Here is an 18391-nt window from a genome sequence, read left to right on the forward strand (position 1 = left end):
CATTAATGCAAGTTAAAGAAAAGTAAACATTATTGTTAGGAAGCTTTTTATAAAATAGGGCGAGGTATTGGAGATAACATCAGGATAGATGATATCTATATTACAAAGTAAACTTTATGCACTAGCATGAGTAAATAAGCGTCGTTTCTAAATGAATGTCGGCATATCGCTAATTTTTTGGTTAACTTTTTGGTGAACAACCAAGATATCCACCACCTATAGTAGTGACTAATCCCCTCGCTCCTGGTGCTCCATTTAAGAGTAAAGGACTGGCCAAGATCACTTGACATGTCGCTAATTGTTTTGAAATATTTGAATACACGGGCAATACTGTAATAGTATCGAGTGAGGAAATCAACTTTAAGTATATATATTTCATGGAGGGTTCAAGTTGGGCTTATAAATAGAGGATGTCTCCATGACGCAATATAATTTAGTTCCTTCCTTTTTTATACATGAACAAGATGTTGACATCATAATTTCTATGTTAAATAGCTTCAATTTCCATTAGTTAGACAATTTTAGATGAGTGACCTTTTCATCTGTACAAACTTACTTCACGCAACACACAATCTTAAATAGGTCGAACTACATTGTTGTCGTCAAAGTTAGGTAGGAATGATACAACCGGATAACTAGCTACGATCGAGTGGATTGTAAAAACATATATACTTCCTAACGTTTTAAAATACTTAACACGATCGATTTTTGCACTATTCACATATTTTCCTTTCACCTTTTTTTATAATTAGGTAAGATTTTACTAGATTTGTTTCGACATATACATTCAAATTATCAATTTAATTTTCACTTATATAAAATTAGACATATTCATAATTATAATTATATATTGGCAAACACGTCAATTGAAGTATGTCAAATATTATGATCTTATCTAATCTTATCTGATCTGATCTTATTTGATCTAAATAAGTTAAAATAAGTTGAACAGAATAGAATCTAACAGTTTTTTATATCTCTTCGCAAGATTGGCTTCCTATTTGCTACAAGGATTCCCTTTGCCTCCATTAACTTCCACGATACCATAAAAATATTCATAATCATTTGTCAATTGGCTTCCTATTTGCTACAAGGATTCCCTTTTAGGTTAGGTTGGCCAATGCCAGACAATTACATCTTTATACTCTGCTATCTGTCCACTCTTTTTCCAGTTTAGTAAAATATCACATTGCAGATTTACACCGCCAAAATTGGGATCCTATGCAACAGTGAACAGAACAACATTCATATGCAGCTCTATAACATGCTTATATGTTCTCAAATGCAACTACAGCTCGTCATATTCATATACAACTATATTGCTCAGACTCGGGTACCCATGTCCGACACGGATACATGTCCAAGTGTTCGACTCGACTATTTTTTGAAATTTTTTCTGTTTTCTAGCCCAAAACAAAATGTACAAGTGTCCCACCCATGTCCAAGTGTCGAGGATCCGACACCGGTACTTGAGGTGAAATGAAATCCGAACAACATAGATATACAACATGCTTATATGCTCAGAAATGCAATTAAAGTTAGGCATATTCCTGGATACATTAAAGCAAGGCGGATTCATATACAGAATAACAGAACTATAACATGCTTATATGTTAATTGATGCAACTAAAGCTAAACGTACTCATATACAAATTTATAACATATGCTTATATGTTACTGAATAAATCTAAATTAGACGTACTCATATACAAATTTATAACATGCTTATACGTTTTAGGATAAATCTAAAACTATGCATATCCGAAAACACTTTTGAAACCTCATCCACTCTATTGATTCAACTTTTGACATGATTGGAAATTCCGAATAATGCGAGTGAGCAAAGTAATTATATTTGCCTCGAGTACATAACTTGGTACATATCCAATAACCCAACTAAGCATACCCGAAAATAGCTAAGAATTTGTGACATATCTAAGATTTATTTTCTAATCTACATGAGCCACGAAGACAGTTTAAAATACTAAGAAAAGGAGGGAAATTTTAAACCTATAACATATCTTTCACAACACCTCAATCTTAACCACTAAGCTAAAATATAGGCAACAGATCTAAAATATGGTTGTCCATACTGTCACACTCATCAAAGCCAGCTATCAATGATTGTTTACAGGTCTCAACTTGCTTCAACCCCTTTTTTTTTCAACGGCCAAGATCCATGTCACAACCGCTGTTTGCGGCTGAAAACTTATTGTGCTTTGCTCTATTATCTTCTATGTATCTTTTCTAAAATTAAATTTTGGTTCAAGAAATTAATTCACACCATACAACATCCAATCATAAATTCAAGCTATAATTTCACACAATGAACCTATTTGACAATACTATCTGAGATATAGCTGAAACTGATGCGATAGTTGAAACTGATAAAATACTTAAACTAATCATTATAGACACCTAATTGTAATTTATTTTAACACTTAAAAATTTTAACAACTTATCATTTTAGACACCTAAAATACCTCCTCAAACAAAGCCAATAATAACAAAAAAAAAAAAAGTATAAAAACAAAAAAATAAATCAAAGGTAAATGCTCAATATTATATACTTCGAAATCAAACTACATTTTTTATAACTACAAAATACTTTTCATAACTACAATTACAGACGTTTTATTGTACAGGAAACACAAGCCACCTTCTAAATCTTCAATGGAAGTATTGAAGAACAAAAACCTATTAAATGGCCTGCAAACTCATTAAATTTTTACTTCTACAAATCAAAAAGAAAAAAAAGCTTAATACTTTGATTTACAGTGGAAAAATTAAATTAAATTATATTAAATTGAATTCTATTTTGAGAACTTAACTGTCCATTTCCGAAAATAAACTCCTTCTAGTCCATTTCTGTTCTTCCTCATCTTCTCCTTCGTCGGAAAACAAAGCGACAGAAATGTGATTGAGCTTTTTCTTGCAAATTCGAGGACGATTCAACTTTCGAGCTTGTTTTGGAGCATTTGGAGCTTCAATATCCTCGATGTCCATTGGATTGTTTAGCAAATCAATTGAATTTCTAAATGCTTTCGTTTTTGAAGGTGTGCTGAATGCGAAATGCGATTTCTTCGCGATTATTGCCTGTAAAAATTGAGCAAAAATTAGATTGAAATTTCAATTTCATTGGATTAATCTGCTATACGGTGATGAATCATAAGTTTAGTTCGAATTGAAGGATTCAATTGATTAACAAAGTGAACTAATCTAATCAAACTGAAAGTACTCACCGCATCACGAACTGTTTTAGAAACTGAGAAAAGCTGATTTAGGTCTTCATGATTCACACCACAAATTACTTTAATCTGTCACAAATTCAATCACAAATTTTATTAGTTTAATCTCATTTTCAATGAACTCAATCACAAATTAATCAATTAATAACATTTTCAATCGAAGAGATAAAATTTTCCAGAAAATTGAAAACTAACCAGAATTTCTTGAGGTAAAGCTTCAAGAAGAGAAGCCGAAGTTTTGACGCTAAACTTTTCATCAAAGAAATCATCACCGCTACAATATCGTCTCTTCATAGGAGTAAAAGACTCAAAATCAGCACAAAACTGCTCCAAATCACAGCTATTATTCGAAATGAGAACACGCTTTCTTCCTCGAGAGAAACTCAAGCTCTTCGTCAACGCCATTTCTCTGCCAAAAACAAGCACAAAACTTCCACAAATGAGCAAAAATTTCCAGTAACAAACCTAAAAATTCCAGAAATAAGCAAAAAATTTCCAGAAATGAGCACAAATTTCCAAAAATGAGCACAAATTTCCAAAAATGATGAAAGAGAGAGAGAGAGCATAATACTTACTTTGAGAGCAAAAATTGAGGAGAGAGAATTTAATGAGAGATTTCGTAACCGATGCTCTGCTAAAATAGTACTAGTTGTATACTCGGAACTTGCTATTTTCTGCTGATGAAGATGATGAAATCACCAAATGAGGAGAGAGAATTTGAATTGTAAGTGGAGTAGTTCAACTTAAATTTGTAAAGTTTGATTAAACTTTTGCTTAAATTTGTGAAAATACTTCTATATTTGAAAGATATGGAGAATAATCTATTTTTGAAAATATTTTGTGTGAGAAATGAAAATGACGTGTTTTTTTGGTTGTAGGTAATTTAAAGACTTGTATTACTTACTGCCGAAGAACCGAGAAATTTCGGAACAAAAAAATCTTCCACTATGGCGGTTATATGGAGGAATATTTTAAAAAAAGGTAAAGAAAACTAGCCGTTTGAAGAAAGTAGACACGTGGCGGAAAATGGTTTGTTAGGGAAAGAACGTGGGATAGTTCAGGTGACGTGGAAATTGGTCGGCTGTGTCGGTCTCTTCTGATACACGGATTCTAAGTCTAGGTGAACTAATTTATTGTTATTTTTACTACTTCTTTCATTCTCTTCCTTGATTAATTTTGGGGTAATGTTATATGTAGACAGTTTAAATACATTATTTTAAATGAAAACAGTTTAAAAATTCAAGACACATTTTCACATCAATTGAGGTAATAAATGCTTGATTTAGTATTTTATTTCCATTTTAAGCACCTTATATATAGCCCTAAGGGCTATATATATCATTTTCCTTAATTTTGATTCTAATTTATTTTATTGTTACTATATAAAAAAAATATACTTAAGAAGGATTTTATTAGATTTGTTTCGATATATACTATTAAATTATAATTTTTTATTATATTTTACGGATATATAACTAAAAATATCTATCTCTATTATATAAGGCAACACATGGGGGACACCAAAAAATAGAAAAAGCAAAAAAAGAAAAAAAAAAGATAACTAACTGCTTCATTTGAATGAAGGGGGAAAGTGGGAAATTTAAACTGAACATCAGTTTTTTGAAAAAATAAAATGTAAAGATAATTTTTTTACCCAATTAATTTTATTTTCTACATCATTTGTTATCACACGTTATCGCACGCATTGCGTGCATGTAAGACTAGTACAAATATATTAAAAGACGTATGTACAATAAAAAAATTTAGAAATTACATAATATAGGGTTTGATCCCGAGACCTTGAGTACATATACTAAATTCTTAACCACTAGGCTAAGTTGTATTTAGTGTTATTATTATAAAGTATTATATTAATGGGTTATGTTATATGCAGCCCTTAGGCTATGTTCAGTTCACCTTATTTTTGCTTATTTCAGATCTAATCAGATCAAATCAGATCAGATCAGAAAAAATAAGTTCAGATCAGATCAGATTAGTCAGTTTTAAAAACTCCTTTTTACTATTAAATATCTTTCATTACATATTAGTAAAAATTATAATAATTGAATATTAATAAAGTACTCATTTAGACGAATCAAACAAGACCCCACATGACTATATTTTTTCTTATATATTGAGAGAAATTTAAAAGATAAGATCTTGTAATCAGATCAGTTCAGAATAAATAAGTTCAGATCAGATCAGAAAAAATAAGTTCAGATCAGATCAGATAAGTTCAGATCAGAAAATTTCAGGTGAACTAAACATAGCCTTAGAGTTGCATATAAAACATGAATACACTACTTAAAATGGAAATAAATTGTGAATTTATGAAAAACTTTTGCAGCAACCGATGTAATAAATCATCAATTAATACAACTTATTTCCATTTTTAGCTTCTTATATACAATTTTTAGAGCTGCATATAACTTTTTTCTATATTGATAAATGAATTTTTTTTTATCCGAAATATAGTCCGAGCCTAATAACTGCTAGTTAATGATTAAGAGAAGAGTCTTAAATTTACGTGAAAAACAAATATTTTATTTAAAATAGCATAAAGGAAGTATATAATTTTATTTTTGATATGAGAGAAACATTATTTTGGGTGGCTAGGTGAACCGTATGAAGGTTTGCTTTTAAAAGAGCATTTAGTTTTGTACATATACTTTAGTATAAAGGCGGTTATCTAGATATAAAAGAAATGAAAAGTTTGATTGATTGTGTCTAGAAAGGGCAAAATAAAGTCAATTTGATTGAAATGATGCCAAGTATTAATCATGTGCAGTGAGCAATTGACACTCAATAATAGTGTCTAGCTAACTAGCTTAGGAACTATAGTTTTCTTTTCTAAAAAATAATGTAAAATAATTTGGTTCATTTCACCTCAAAATAAGGTTATCTAGTCTGAATCACTGAGATTTGATGATTTCTTGTGGTCTGAATCTTCTGGTGTGTTCTAATCAACAATTTTAATTGACCTCGACAATATTTGGACGCCAATTTATATGAAACAAATATATTTATGTCGGATTCTTGTTACATAGTCTCATTAGAGCAATTATAATGAAAAGTTACGATATTTACAACTTTTTTTGGTACATCAAATTTCCAAACTACAACAATCCAAGTTACAACTTGTGTCAATGAAAAGTTACAATTACTTGTAGTTCTTATATTTATTTTAGCCGAAATTTTTTTGTAAAACTGCTTTGGAACTCAATAAGCTAAAGCAAAGCTACTGGCTTGGTAAAGCAATATGATTTGCCAAAGCTACAACTTGCTTTTACCTCTAACGATTGAGCTACTAGCTCCAAGTTTTTGGAAATTACAAACTAATCCTATAATAATAGAACTGTTGTTGATACTCGTACATTGTTTAAATATTTAGTTTTCTTACGTTTTTTTCTAATACCAAATTAAGATGTTTGGCATTAAGTCGTCATTGAAAATGAGAAGGATTCGAATAGAACTTACTAATTCGATCTGATCTGAATCTAACGAGAATACTCTGAATCTAACAAGAATAAGTAATAGAGTAAGTTTGTGGATAAGGAGAATGGAAAGTATAGGTAATGATACATCAAAGAGATTTGAGTGGGTGTTAATAACTAGAAATAAGCTCTCTTCAAACTCTACTTTTATATTGGTTGAATGAGAGAAACATAAGAGTTATAGATCCTTTAATTTGTTGTATAATGTAATTAACGAGAAAATCTAACGAACATATCTATGCAAAACATAATTGGTTGAGCAGACAATAGCTAGTAATGAACTGATCATGTGTTTAATTGTGGATCGAAATGCAGTTGACTTGTGCTCATTAATTGTAATTTGTCAGGTGAAACACCACCGTCAAATTGAGAGTTAGAAAATACTACTTCATATACCTAGCTTGAATAGATTGTTGGAAATTTGGGAAGAAGGCTGAACTTTAATGAAGACACCAACAAGATAAGAAGTGTAGGAATTTAGTAGGGTCGGATTTTGGCATGGCATAAAAGTGTACAACACATGACCACGTTTTATAAGGGTCCTATTGAGCTTAAGTCCAGTTGGAAGAAAATCTGATATTTTTCTCAATTATGAATACTCCTTTCTGTCTAATCTATTACTTATACCTCTTTTTTAAAGTTTTTCTAATCACGCTTCTACTTATAATAAAGGCGTATTTTATTATAAGAATAGGATCACAAGAATCTAAAAAAGCGATCTTTCACTTTAGATTATATATCATTTTGCTGAATAATCTAAAAGCCTCATAATTATGAGAATAAGAAAGATTCCGCTTGTAACCTTTATTGAAAAGATTGTTGATAAACCTAGCTCCTTTTGCTATCAACAAAGGCTAATTGATCACTTCTTTAATTTGAGTTTTTCTTCTTGAACCATCAATCTAAAAATCATCATTTGTTCTTCACAAACAATCATATTAACATCGAATGCTCCATTAATTAAAAATCGAAATTGATTGGCTATTAATTATTCTATAATCCTTTCTGAGGTTGTTTTCACTCGTTATGCATCAAAAAAAAAAAAATTATATACTCCAAATAGAGTAAGAGCTAACTTGTGCAAAAAGCACGACATATATTTTTATAAGAACTTGTTTGATTTTTCATTTGTTGCTGCGAGAGATTTTAAAATTTAATTTGGAGGTTTATATAAATCGAACTAAGGATCTTGCCAATTAACTAATGTCTCGAAAAGTTAGATGAGCACTAAATATTTCATGAAATGGTATAAATATTGGGATGCATGCCAAATCACGCATCAACCGGTGTAATTAATATTTAAATCATTTGATATTTCCATTTTTAATTACCTTATCTAACTCCCCGCCTCCCCAAAGACGCTGATTAGTTTTTGCCTATATTATTGCATCAATATTCAATACTACCTTAATCGATATGACATGCATGAGCTACAAGCCTACAAACTTTCTTTAAACTGTATAAAGGGCCAAACAAAGCAATTATCTAGATAAGATTCTATCTCCAATTTAAAGAATGTATTAAAAGTTTAACCTACTAAATTTATTTGTTATCATTTTATCAATATAGTGTAAGAACTGATATACTATTTCTGATCTTAATACTCAAATATACTATTTATATATGAGGAATCCTAGGAGTTTCGTTAAGGCTCCCATTTTGGCATCGAGCTAATTAGATGTTCACATTGTACTAATATTTTAGTCAATAAGACATGCATCAATTAAGTACTCAATCTAAAACTTCTTCACTTCCAAAAAAATATATCTAAGCTAAGGGTCGATTCTCCGTAGCTTATTTTCAATTCAGTTCAGTTCAATTTAGTCCAGTTCTGAACAATACTTTAATTTTACTCCCACATATCACTATTCATTTCAATTCAGTTCAGTTCAATTTAGTCCAATTCAGTTCAGTTAAGTTGTTTTATGCCGACCACTCAAAAAAAAAAGTTCTTTTATGCCGAAGAGAACAAACCCTAAAATTTCTGAAATTCCGATTCTTTTTTTTATTTTAAAAACTAAATCTCGATTATGCCTTCCTTCTATGCTACTCAATAAGTTACTGCAATGAAGAACATTTAACATAGGAGGATGAAGTTTTTGATAAGCATATTTTGGAAATCAGCCGAACTTTGCTAATCCCTAAATTTAGATTCCCTACCTGTACAATCTTGGCTTTTTGTTGTTTTCTTATTTGTTTTTATAGTTTGCTTAAGTACTTAATATGTTTTCTAATTTGAAGGCATCATTATCTTGCGGTGCAAGTACGAAGTATATAGTTTAATAGTGACGTCCATGTGTAAGTATTATCTTCCTAATAAAGGATTAGGTGTACTGGTTCCTCGATCATGTATTATTTAATGGAGTGTATTTGATATTCTATAATGCTTCTATGATGCGATCATATATGATCATATAATTGCCTATATGATCTCGACCTCCTCTTCACATCTTGGTAAAGGTAAGATGAATGGGACTCACTTGAAGATCAAAAGAAAAATTAACGTATTTTCGCTGATTCAACCAAGAACAAGACCTAAAAGTTTTGCAGATTCAAAATAAAAATGTGTCATACCTTAAAAATTGAGCGAGAATTTGGATAGATCAAAATGTTGCTCTGATACCAGGAAGAAATGTGTTATCTCAATAGAAACATTCTATTTAGAGTGAAAAATAACGATTCAAGTTAAGTTGTGGTATTATGTTCTGTTATTATGAAACAACTGACTAGAATAATACATATGAGAAATCTACTTGTAAAACTTCTCTTACACATTTTTTTTTTGGTAAGAAGAAGTGTTCCGGACCCCGCTCGGATTTTGATGGGCCAGACACTTGAGTGTAAGAGGGAAGGGTAAGGGGAATCTGCAATCCCCCAACCTTGAAGTTGGAGGGGTGCTCTCTTTACCACTAGACCAAGTACTACTTAGTAAAACTTCTCTTACACATGTTAGAACTAACTACCAGATGTCCTAAACTAGCTACCAACAGAATACAAGACAGTATATAGAATATGTATATATATTCATAAGGGGAGATAAGGGAAATTCCTCAAATGATGATGAGTATCGTAAGATTTGATTTCTAACTAAACTTAAAAAAAAACGAATTGAAAAATAATATCACTATTCCACCAACTCAACCTTATCTCGACTCTCCACATGAAAGCATAAGAACATAATCTACAACATTACAAGACAGAGTATAAAGCGGACTACTATATGATTAGGGCAAATGCTATACACTTTTCCATAATGTGAGCATAACATGATATATATACTATTCTTTTATTTCAATAATTCATGAATCATTATTACACCTTCGTATATTCTATGAATATATACCTGATAATATAACATACTTTAATAAATAAAACCCCCACTAGGATATGATTAGGGGTAGTGCATTTTTTGCATTATTTTAAGAAAGAAGTGGTTTCCATTAATGTAGGTGGTGGGAATCGATCCGACGAGCTTATTATAGTGGGTTGACCCAATATTATTGATGAACGCCAACATGATTTGACCAATTATAAATTATTTGGCTTTCTTTTTATGTGGTGGGTCGACGACAATTATAGACACACTTGGCTTAGAAAGTTGGAATTTAGAACCAAAAAAAAATAAGATGTAGTGTGGTGTGTAAACTGTAAAAGACTGAAAAGAGTCAATTTACGCGTCAAATGGAATACCATCCATTAAAGACTAAGCTGGGGTTGGGCGTGTGGTATGGGTGTACTTCGTTGTTAAAGTTGTATGGTGGGCACAATTAGTGGCGTGCTAGAAAAAGTTCTTAAAGAAAGCCGTCCAAAGGTTTAATTTTCTCATTTATATAACTATTTAGCAAAAGCTAACAAGCTCCCTATTATAGACTTGTTCATTGGGGTGGGTTAGGGCCGAATCGGGTCAATGTGTTGACGGATTGGGTTGGGTCGGGTCAAGAGTGTTGACCAACAGGTCGGGCTGGGTCAGACCCATTACAACTCGACCTGTATATAACTACTTGATCAATATTGATGCAAAATGTATATGATTCATTATTTTTTGTTGAAATGCATTTCACCAAATTAAAATTACAGCCACAAACAAAAAAACACAAAAAGAGACATTCTGCTTTTCATTCCTAGAGACGAAAAAGATGAAAGTCAAAAAAGAGAATGGAAACAACTGATCCATTCTGGTAATTCTTTCAAATCCTTGATAAACCTTATTTCTAAAGAACGAAGGTTCGCCAGATGTTGAAGACCTCTAGGAAAAGCCACTAGTTTAGGGATCTCTCGCAATTGCAAATAACGAAGACTTTTGAGGGCTTTCCATGGCAATCCATCTTCATTTTCAGGGTGTTCAGTTGGTGATAGATCAAGCTCTTCGCAATTCAACAAGTCCAACTTCATTCTCTAATGCAGTTAGATATTATTCTAGGCCTTCAGAGAAATTTTTTACGTTATGACAATTACTAAATGTCAAAGATCGGAGACTGTTGAAACCTATTCAAAGTCCACTTGTGAGTGTCCCACATTGGAGAAAGAGGAGAGAATAAACCACTTTATAAGATGAGAAGTTACTCCTCCTATCACCAATTGGTTTAAGGATGGAACCTCCTAACTTGTAAGTGGGCTAAACACTCCTCCTCCTTATTGGGTTACCTAGGCCTGTTTTCATATACTCTAAAAATTAACATGGTATCAGAGTCCGGGTTGCGGGTCTCGTCTAAGCTGCGTATTTGATCGCTACAGGATAAGGATTTACCTCAACAGGATGTCCAACCCCTAAGAGGATTATTGCTCTGACCTTTCCAATTAACTCTGAATTTCTAAGGACACTCACAAGTGAGGGGGTGTGTTGAAACCCATTGAACTAAAGTCCACTTGTGAGTGTCCCACATTGGAGAAAGAGGAGAGAATAAACCAGTTTATAAGATGAGGAGTTACTCCCCCTATCACCAATTGGTTTTAGGATGGAACCTCCTAGCTTATAAGTGGGCTAAACTCTCCTCCTCCTTATTGGGTTACCCAGGCCCATTTTCATATAATCTAAAAATTAACAGATACCGAAGAAGAGGAGAGAGAAAAAAACCCCAGGAGATGTGCGAATTGTAGTTTTCCAGACCGATGAAGAGGAGAGAAAGAAAAACCCTAGGAGAGAGAAAAAAATTTGGGGGAAAAATGATGATGAACGATTGGTAGGAAAAAGATAAAGAGTGGAGGCTTTGTTTCAAAAAAGAAAAATCTTTCAAACCCTCTCAAGGCCCTCCCATACGGCCATACCCGTTCCTGCCCTCTTATTCACTAACCCTGTAAGGACTCCCTCCATTTATAATAAGGGTCGGGTCATACGTGTTTTAAAAGAACTTATTGAAGGGTTTTATTGGACCCCTGTCCCAATGGACATGCCTAGTCCCTAAGTATTAGTTAGATAAGATAATTAACGGTAAAAATATTAACTGGATTTAAAAATTTATTATTAATTGGTTAATAGAGATAATAATGATTATCATGTGTTGGATCTTGGATGTTTGCAAAGAGAGGTCGAAATAGGGTTGTACTCTATGGTCTGTAGGTCGTAGGCGGTAGAGTGTTACATTTTTTATGCTAATGATTTCCCTTTGCAAGGTATATGGTTTTAGCGATCGACTTAGCGTGCTTGGAAGATTAATGATTTACCTTTGGCAATTACTAGTTTTTTTTTTTATTTTAAGAAAAACGGAAATTATTAAATTAATCAAGCAAAAGCCTTATCTGCAAGGACAAGGGATAAAACTTTAGGAGGATAATAGTTCTCCATTCTAACCCTCATTTCGGATAGAAAGAATGAGAGTTTAGCCATAAAGTGAGCCACCTTATTACACAATCGACTAATAACATATGAGAATGAACAAAAATCAAACAATCATTTTTAAAAGCTAAAACATCATTAACAACAACTTATGTGCTTATTATGGCTTTGTTCCCATCTAATAATTGGATCACATGCAAGCAATCCGATTCCACTACAAGATTCCTGAATCCGACATCAAAAGCAATTTGCATACCAAACAAGATGGCTTGAGCTTCAACTCAGCTTCTTCAGGAGATCATTCCCCATCCTTCCACTCGTCTGTTGTCAATAGGACATTACCAAGCCAGCCTCACCCCTAGCTACGTACAACACCCAACCCACATCCTTCCTTCACGCAAGGCCGCATTTGGCAATTACTAGTTTGTTATCTTTGGATTTGCAATATAATACAATTAGTTGTTAAGTTTGGCTTCCCTAGAATATATTGTGCATTGGCAAACGTGAAATCAAGACGTTAAAATGAAGAATAATAGGGGAAGTACTAAAAAATTGTATATATTTTTGAAAAGACATTGATCATAGAATGGAAGAATTAAGTATACTCTAATCCTCGAAGCACCAACTTAGTCAATACAATATAGAATATCATTCACTTGGATAGTTGGATGTACATACACCTAAGAGTATTTTCTGCACATTTGCTCGTAACTCCAATTTATTTTTATAAAGATAGAAAACAGAACATTAAGAGGCCCTTTGCGCGAGTAGAAATCCTAAATCCTAATACATTATTTACAAGGATAAAAGAAAGAGAAGAGGTATTACAAGGACTAAAATTAAAAGAAAAATCCATCAGATGTCCTACTTTAACTATCCAATCTACTTGTAACTCCAATTCAATGACCTTCCCTTTAACCAAAAGAAAAAAAAACTAATGACCTTGACTAGACACTTCACAATACGTTCCTTGAACCACATGTCATCCAACCATTTTCACGAAACCTAACACTCCACATTAGAAGACATATTGTAACTTGATGATGGAGTAATTTATAAATCCAAAGTTAACGTCCAATCTCATATAGACTTTACCAGTTAAGCTAGTTGAAATCATATGATGCCAGCTAGCTTGACTAATGAAGTGTATATAAGGTGAGACCTTGAATTTGGGATGTGAAACGATATGTATCGCCTCAATTATTATACTCCCTCTGTTTCAAATTATAAGTCATTTTAGCCAAAAATTTTTGTTTCAAAATATAAGGCATTTTCCATTACCAATGTAAAATTAAATGCAACTTTATACTATCAAGATAATATTATAGTTATTTTCTATATCAATACAATATTTAATGTCAATTCTTATTACCTATGCAAATCTAACTAAAACTAACTAAATTCTTAATATGCGTAAAAGTGGTTTACATGCCTTATAATCTGAAACGGAGGGAGTAACATGTTAAGATGCATGCACATTTTATTCTTGGTGCATGGGATGGCGTACGCTAACAATATTAATCCAAGTTTCACATTCAATCTTATATACGTTGATAGCTAACATCTTATATCTAGTTTGATGGTAAAAGTGTACAAGAGGTGGTACCTTGAATATATTTGCAATATGATCATGCATATACGTGCATGCCCTCGGCTATACATTGTAGGCCACATGTGCATGTAAACTTTATCTTTGTTGCTCGAGAAGGCATAGTCTAAAAACATAGATGGAGTTCTGAATCCAGACTTATCATTTTATCCCATATGGACTTTAATTACAAGTTTAGCTAGCCAACATTGGCAACATATGATGTCAACTAGCAGCTACTTGACTACTAAAGTTTATCTAAGGTTTCTCCCTAATATTGAACGCAAACACATTTGCATACATCCTGTCAATCGTAAATTTTTGGGGGTGTTCATAAACAACCGAAACCGAAAAATCGTAACGAAATACCGAAAAATTGTACCGAAATACCGAAAAATCGATCTAAATGGGTGGTTATTACCGTACCGATATAAAAATATAATGGTACGATTACCAAACCGATAAAATGAATGGTTAAAAGGTACGATTACGGTTATGATTTTTGAGTGAACAGTTAATAATCGAAATACCAAAATATTTTTTTCTCTAGTTAATTTTTGTGAAACATTTTCAAACAATTACATTAATTCTAATATTTGTTGCTAATATAAGTTACAACAATTAGAGGAAGTATGTAATTATTTGAAAACACTAGTACTAATATGAACTCTATAATTAGGAAATGGAGTGAATTCTTATTGTTAGTTATGTTTTCCAATGGATTCATTATCCACTTTATAATACATTTTATATTAGAGTATATATAATATTAAAATATATGCAAAAAAATTGAAAATATGTATGTACATTAAGTAAAACATAATAGTATAACTTAAATAACGGTTATGGTTAACCGAAAAACGTAGCGAAAAACGGTTAACCGCTTAGACGGTAATCGTCTAAACGGTTACGGTGCACAAAAAGAGCGAACTGAAACTTCCGATTATCGAACCGATATTTCGGGACGGTTAACCACCCATGAAAACCCCTAAATTACTAAATTGTACATTACATGAAACACATGCTTATTATAGTTTTTGATGCATGATAAGTAAAGTTGGATTTCTAAAAAGTATATTTGATCATATTTTTGCCCTAAAATCTCAATATAATACTCAATCTGTCTATTTTTAATCTACACACTTTTTTTGTGTCTTTTTTTAAAATTCCACCCGTTGCTTTTTCTATACTTGTTAACATGTATCATCTACTTTCTCCTATTTTTCCACCCATGTCATTTACTTTTTAGTTTATCTCTCTCCTTTTTAAGTTTCGCACTTCACCTTTTCAATTTCTCTATCATACTTTTGTACTTCCTTATTGACTCTCCAAAGTAAAGTGAGAAATAGAGGGAGTATGTTACTATAAAATGTATTTATTCTTTTTCTATATTTCAAATGTATTTATATGGAAACAAAATATATTGATTTCTTCAGTTAGGTGTTATCTAGAATACTATTTGCCAAATTGCCTTACATATATAACTCTAGAATTTTTTTAATGCAAAATATATTAATTATCTTCATTCTTATTCGTCAAAAATGGTGTATATCTTATTTTGCGCTCTCTATGCTCTAAAAAATATCCTTTATTTATAATATATTAGATTAGTGATTGAGATTCTTTTAAATATCTTTTAATGATTTCAATTGATCTTTTAACATATTTAGTTTAGTAATTCAATAGAATGTAAAAATTCTAGATATATATTTGCAAACAGGCGTTTACAGCTTCACGCCATATTTAATAATGATCATTTTGCGAAGAGGAGACTTGACTTGCGAAAGTCTCGTTTGGTCCCTGATCAATCAGAATTCCCACATGAATTGCGAGGAGACTTGACTTGCGAAAGTTTCGTTTGGTTGACAGGACTTACCCACCCCTGATCAATCAGAATTCCTACATGAATTGCAAATTTCTTGATGTGGGAATTTAATTATCCACGCACCTCCCTTAATCAATCATAATTCTTACCTAAATCGCAAATTCTTCGATATCAACCAAATAAATTTAAACTATTTTCTAGAAATTACATAAGGAAAGTAATTTCCTATAAAATAAAACTTTCTACAGAAATTAAATTTCCATATATACCAAACCAACACTAAATAATTTGCAAAGGATAAACAAGACCCAAGTTGCCCAATTGCATTAACGACATGCACACATCGCATCACATCACATCAACTAATATCTCTCAAATTTTAATTCCTACTCTTCTAAGGTAAGAAATTCCAATATGCCATTGCTCAATGGTTAAGCTTCAATAGATCAATCTTCTATTGTTTGAAGATATAATACTAAGTCAACATGCATAATTGTGATCGATAAGCTGTCATTTGAGCAATGTACTTGAGTTGACTAAGATTAAATCTCTTATTTGAGCAATGTAGTTGAGTTGACTAAGATTAAATCTCTTATTTGAACAATGCAATTGAGTTGACTAAGAGAAATCTGTCATTATATTTGAAGGTTATTCAATATTACTTCTTGCAATAGTACCATCAATGGCTGGATTCAATGGGTTTTCTTTCCCCAACAATTCTTCTTCTCCTTCTCCTTTTTCGAGTGGATCTTCATCCATCAATCAAACGAACGACGAAGCAACGATCAAAAAGATTCTTGAAGCCATAGAAATACTAGAGAAATTAGCCAAAGATGGTGCATTTCCTCAACAAAAATTGGAGGAGATAAAAAAAGAGCTAGAAAAGAAGTATCCTAATATTTTTAGCACTCAAAACAATTCTCAAAACCAAGGGAATAATAACTCTTCTTCTAATAGTTCCACATTTCCTAACTTTTTTCCAAATAATTCACCATTTCCAAATAGTTACCCTACTTTCTCTCCCAACCTATTCAATGAACAAGAGTTTTACAAAAAATTCATAGAAGCTCAACAACAACAAATGATGTATAGTATTCAAGCTCAAAACCAAATGAGTGAACAACTAATGAAAATGTATGGTGTCACAACAACTGGATTAACACCTAATTATGGTGTTAATTATCCAACCTACAATAATATGTATGGGAATACGTCAGGAGATCCACTGAAGATGGTTTTTCAGATGATGGGGAGCAATAATCATGATCTTACTAGCAACATTTCTGCTAGCTCAGCTGCCTCAGCATTTGGAAGTGATGGTTTAAGTGCCTTTAGGTAAGAAAACTTGTACATGTATGGTTTATTGAATTTGCTAATCATATATGTTTTCCTTTGGTTGTTTGATGATTGGGAAAAGCTGTATGATGGCTTATTAAATTTGCTAATCATATATGTTTTCCTTTGGTTGTTTGAATGATTGGGAAAAGTCATACTCAGCTGGGGGTGGCAATGATGTGAATCGAGTTTGAGCTTGCTTAACTCGACTCGTTAGCATTTTGATGAGTCGAGCTCATTCGAGTCGAGTTTTGATCGAGTTTTGGCCCTGCATTGACTGAGTCGAGCTTTGACCGAGTAGATTTCAAGTAGCTGGCAAGTGTCTCATGTTAAAAGCAATAATAAGGTAGTATATAGAAAAACATTGAGTTTAGGTATTTTGCCATTGATAATTTTGTATTCGAGCTTCTCACGAGTTTTTGAGTCGAGTATCGAGTTGCTTAACTCGACTCACCAACATATTTAGTCGAGCTTTGATCGAGTTTTGACCGTCGATCACAAGTAGCTCGCGAGTTGTCTCGTCTCATTGTCACCCCCCTATATGCAGCATTAACTTAGCATTTATTGCATGGATTGATGAATAATTTTGCAATATATTCACAACTTATATCGTCTCCGTTTTCGATAATGTACTTATGTCCCCTCAAAAAAGAAAGATAATGTATTTATGTCAATATGCAACCCTTAAGACTCATATATCATAATCCTTAAGATAATGTATTTTGTTTCCATTGAATTTGTGCAGTTTCCTTGGCAGTCTCCTTGGTAGTTTTGGCTTGTGAAGTTGTGATTCGCGCACTTGTTTCCTTGCCAAATAATCATCAGACTTGCTATTAATTGACGTTATTGTTAAGGAGTCTTCTTTATTTTTATTTTTGAGTGAAGCATTGTTAACGAGTTTCAATTGCCTCTAACTTTACTTCAAGCTATCCATCATATGTAATAATTGAATATGTTATTGTATTCCATTTGACAAGTTTATTAGTTTGATCGTTGGTGCAGTGTGATGCACTGCGCAAGGCTTTGTTATTTTCATCTGACTTTATATAAATTAAACTTATTTGTAGGAAAACTAAAAGATTGAAGCCTGTTGAATATATACCAATTATCCCGTGTAAAACAAAAGAT

The 18391-nt window shown here is 32.2% G+C and overlaps 2 protein-coding genes across 3 annotated transcripts; one reads left to right on the forward strand and one right to left on the reverse strand.

Moving 5' to 3' along the window:
- Positions 1 to 2538: 2538 nt before the first annotated feature.
- Positions 2539 to 4168, reverse strand: LOC104900547 (F-box protein SKIP27). 2 transcript variants are annotated; one of them, XM_048634548.2, is made up of 4 exons: positions 3824 to 4168; positions 3444 to 3713; positions 3243 to 3317; positions 2539 to 3096 (listed from the first exon to the last, which is right to left on the reverse strand). In XM_048634548.2, exons 2-4 carry the CDS (start codon positions 3651 to 3653, stop codon positions 2827 to 2829), a joined length of 555 nt encoding a protein of 184 aa, XP_048490505.1. In that variant the 5' UTR covers positions 3654 to 3713; positions 3824 to 4168; the 3' UTR covers positions 2539 to 2826. The 2 variants fall into 2 exon arrangements, with proteins under 2 accessions (XP_048490505.1, XP_010686285.2); XM_010687983.4 differs by having other exon boundaries at positions 3444 to 3657; positions 3824 to 4167.
- A 12076-nt stretch (positions 4169 to 16244) lies between these two features.
- LOC109135785 (uncharacterized) lies at positions 16245 to 18253 on the forward strand. The gene is made up of 2 exons (XM_019251353.3): positions 16245 to 17263; positions 18009 to 18253. Exons 1-2 carry the CDS (start codon positions 16611 to 16613, stop codon positions 18043 to 18045), a joined length of 690 nt encoding a protein of 229 aa, XP_019106898.1. The 5' UTR covers positions 16245 to 16610; the 3' UTR covers positions 18046 to 18253.
- Positions 18254 to 18391: the final 138 nt, after the last annotated feature.

Source organism: Beta vulgaris, chromosome 8 (genome assembly GCF_026745355.1).
Source record: "Beta vulgaris subsp. vulgaris cultivar EL10 chromosome 8, EL10.2, whole genome shotgun sequence".
In the NCBI taxonomy this organism is placed as follows: domain Eukaryota; kingdom Viridiplantae; phylum Streptophyta; class Magnoliopsida; order Caryophyllales; family Amaranthaceae; genus Beta; species Beta vulgaris.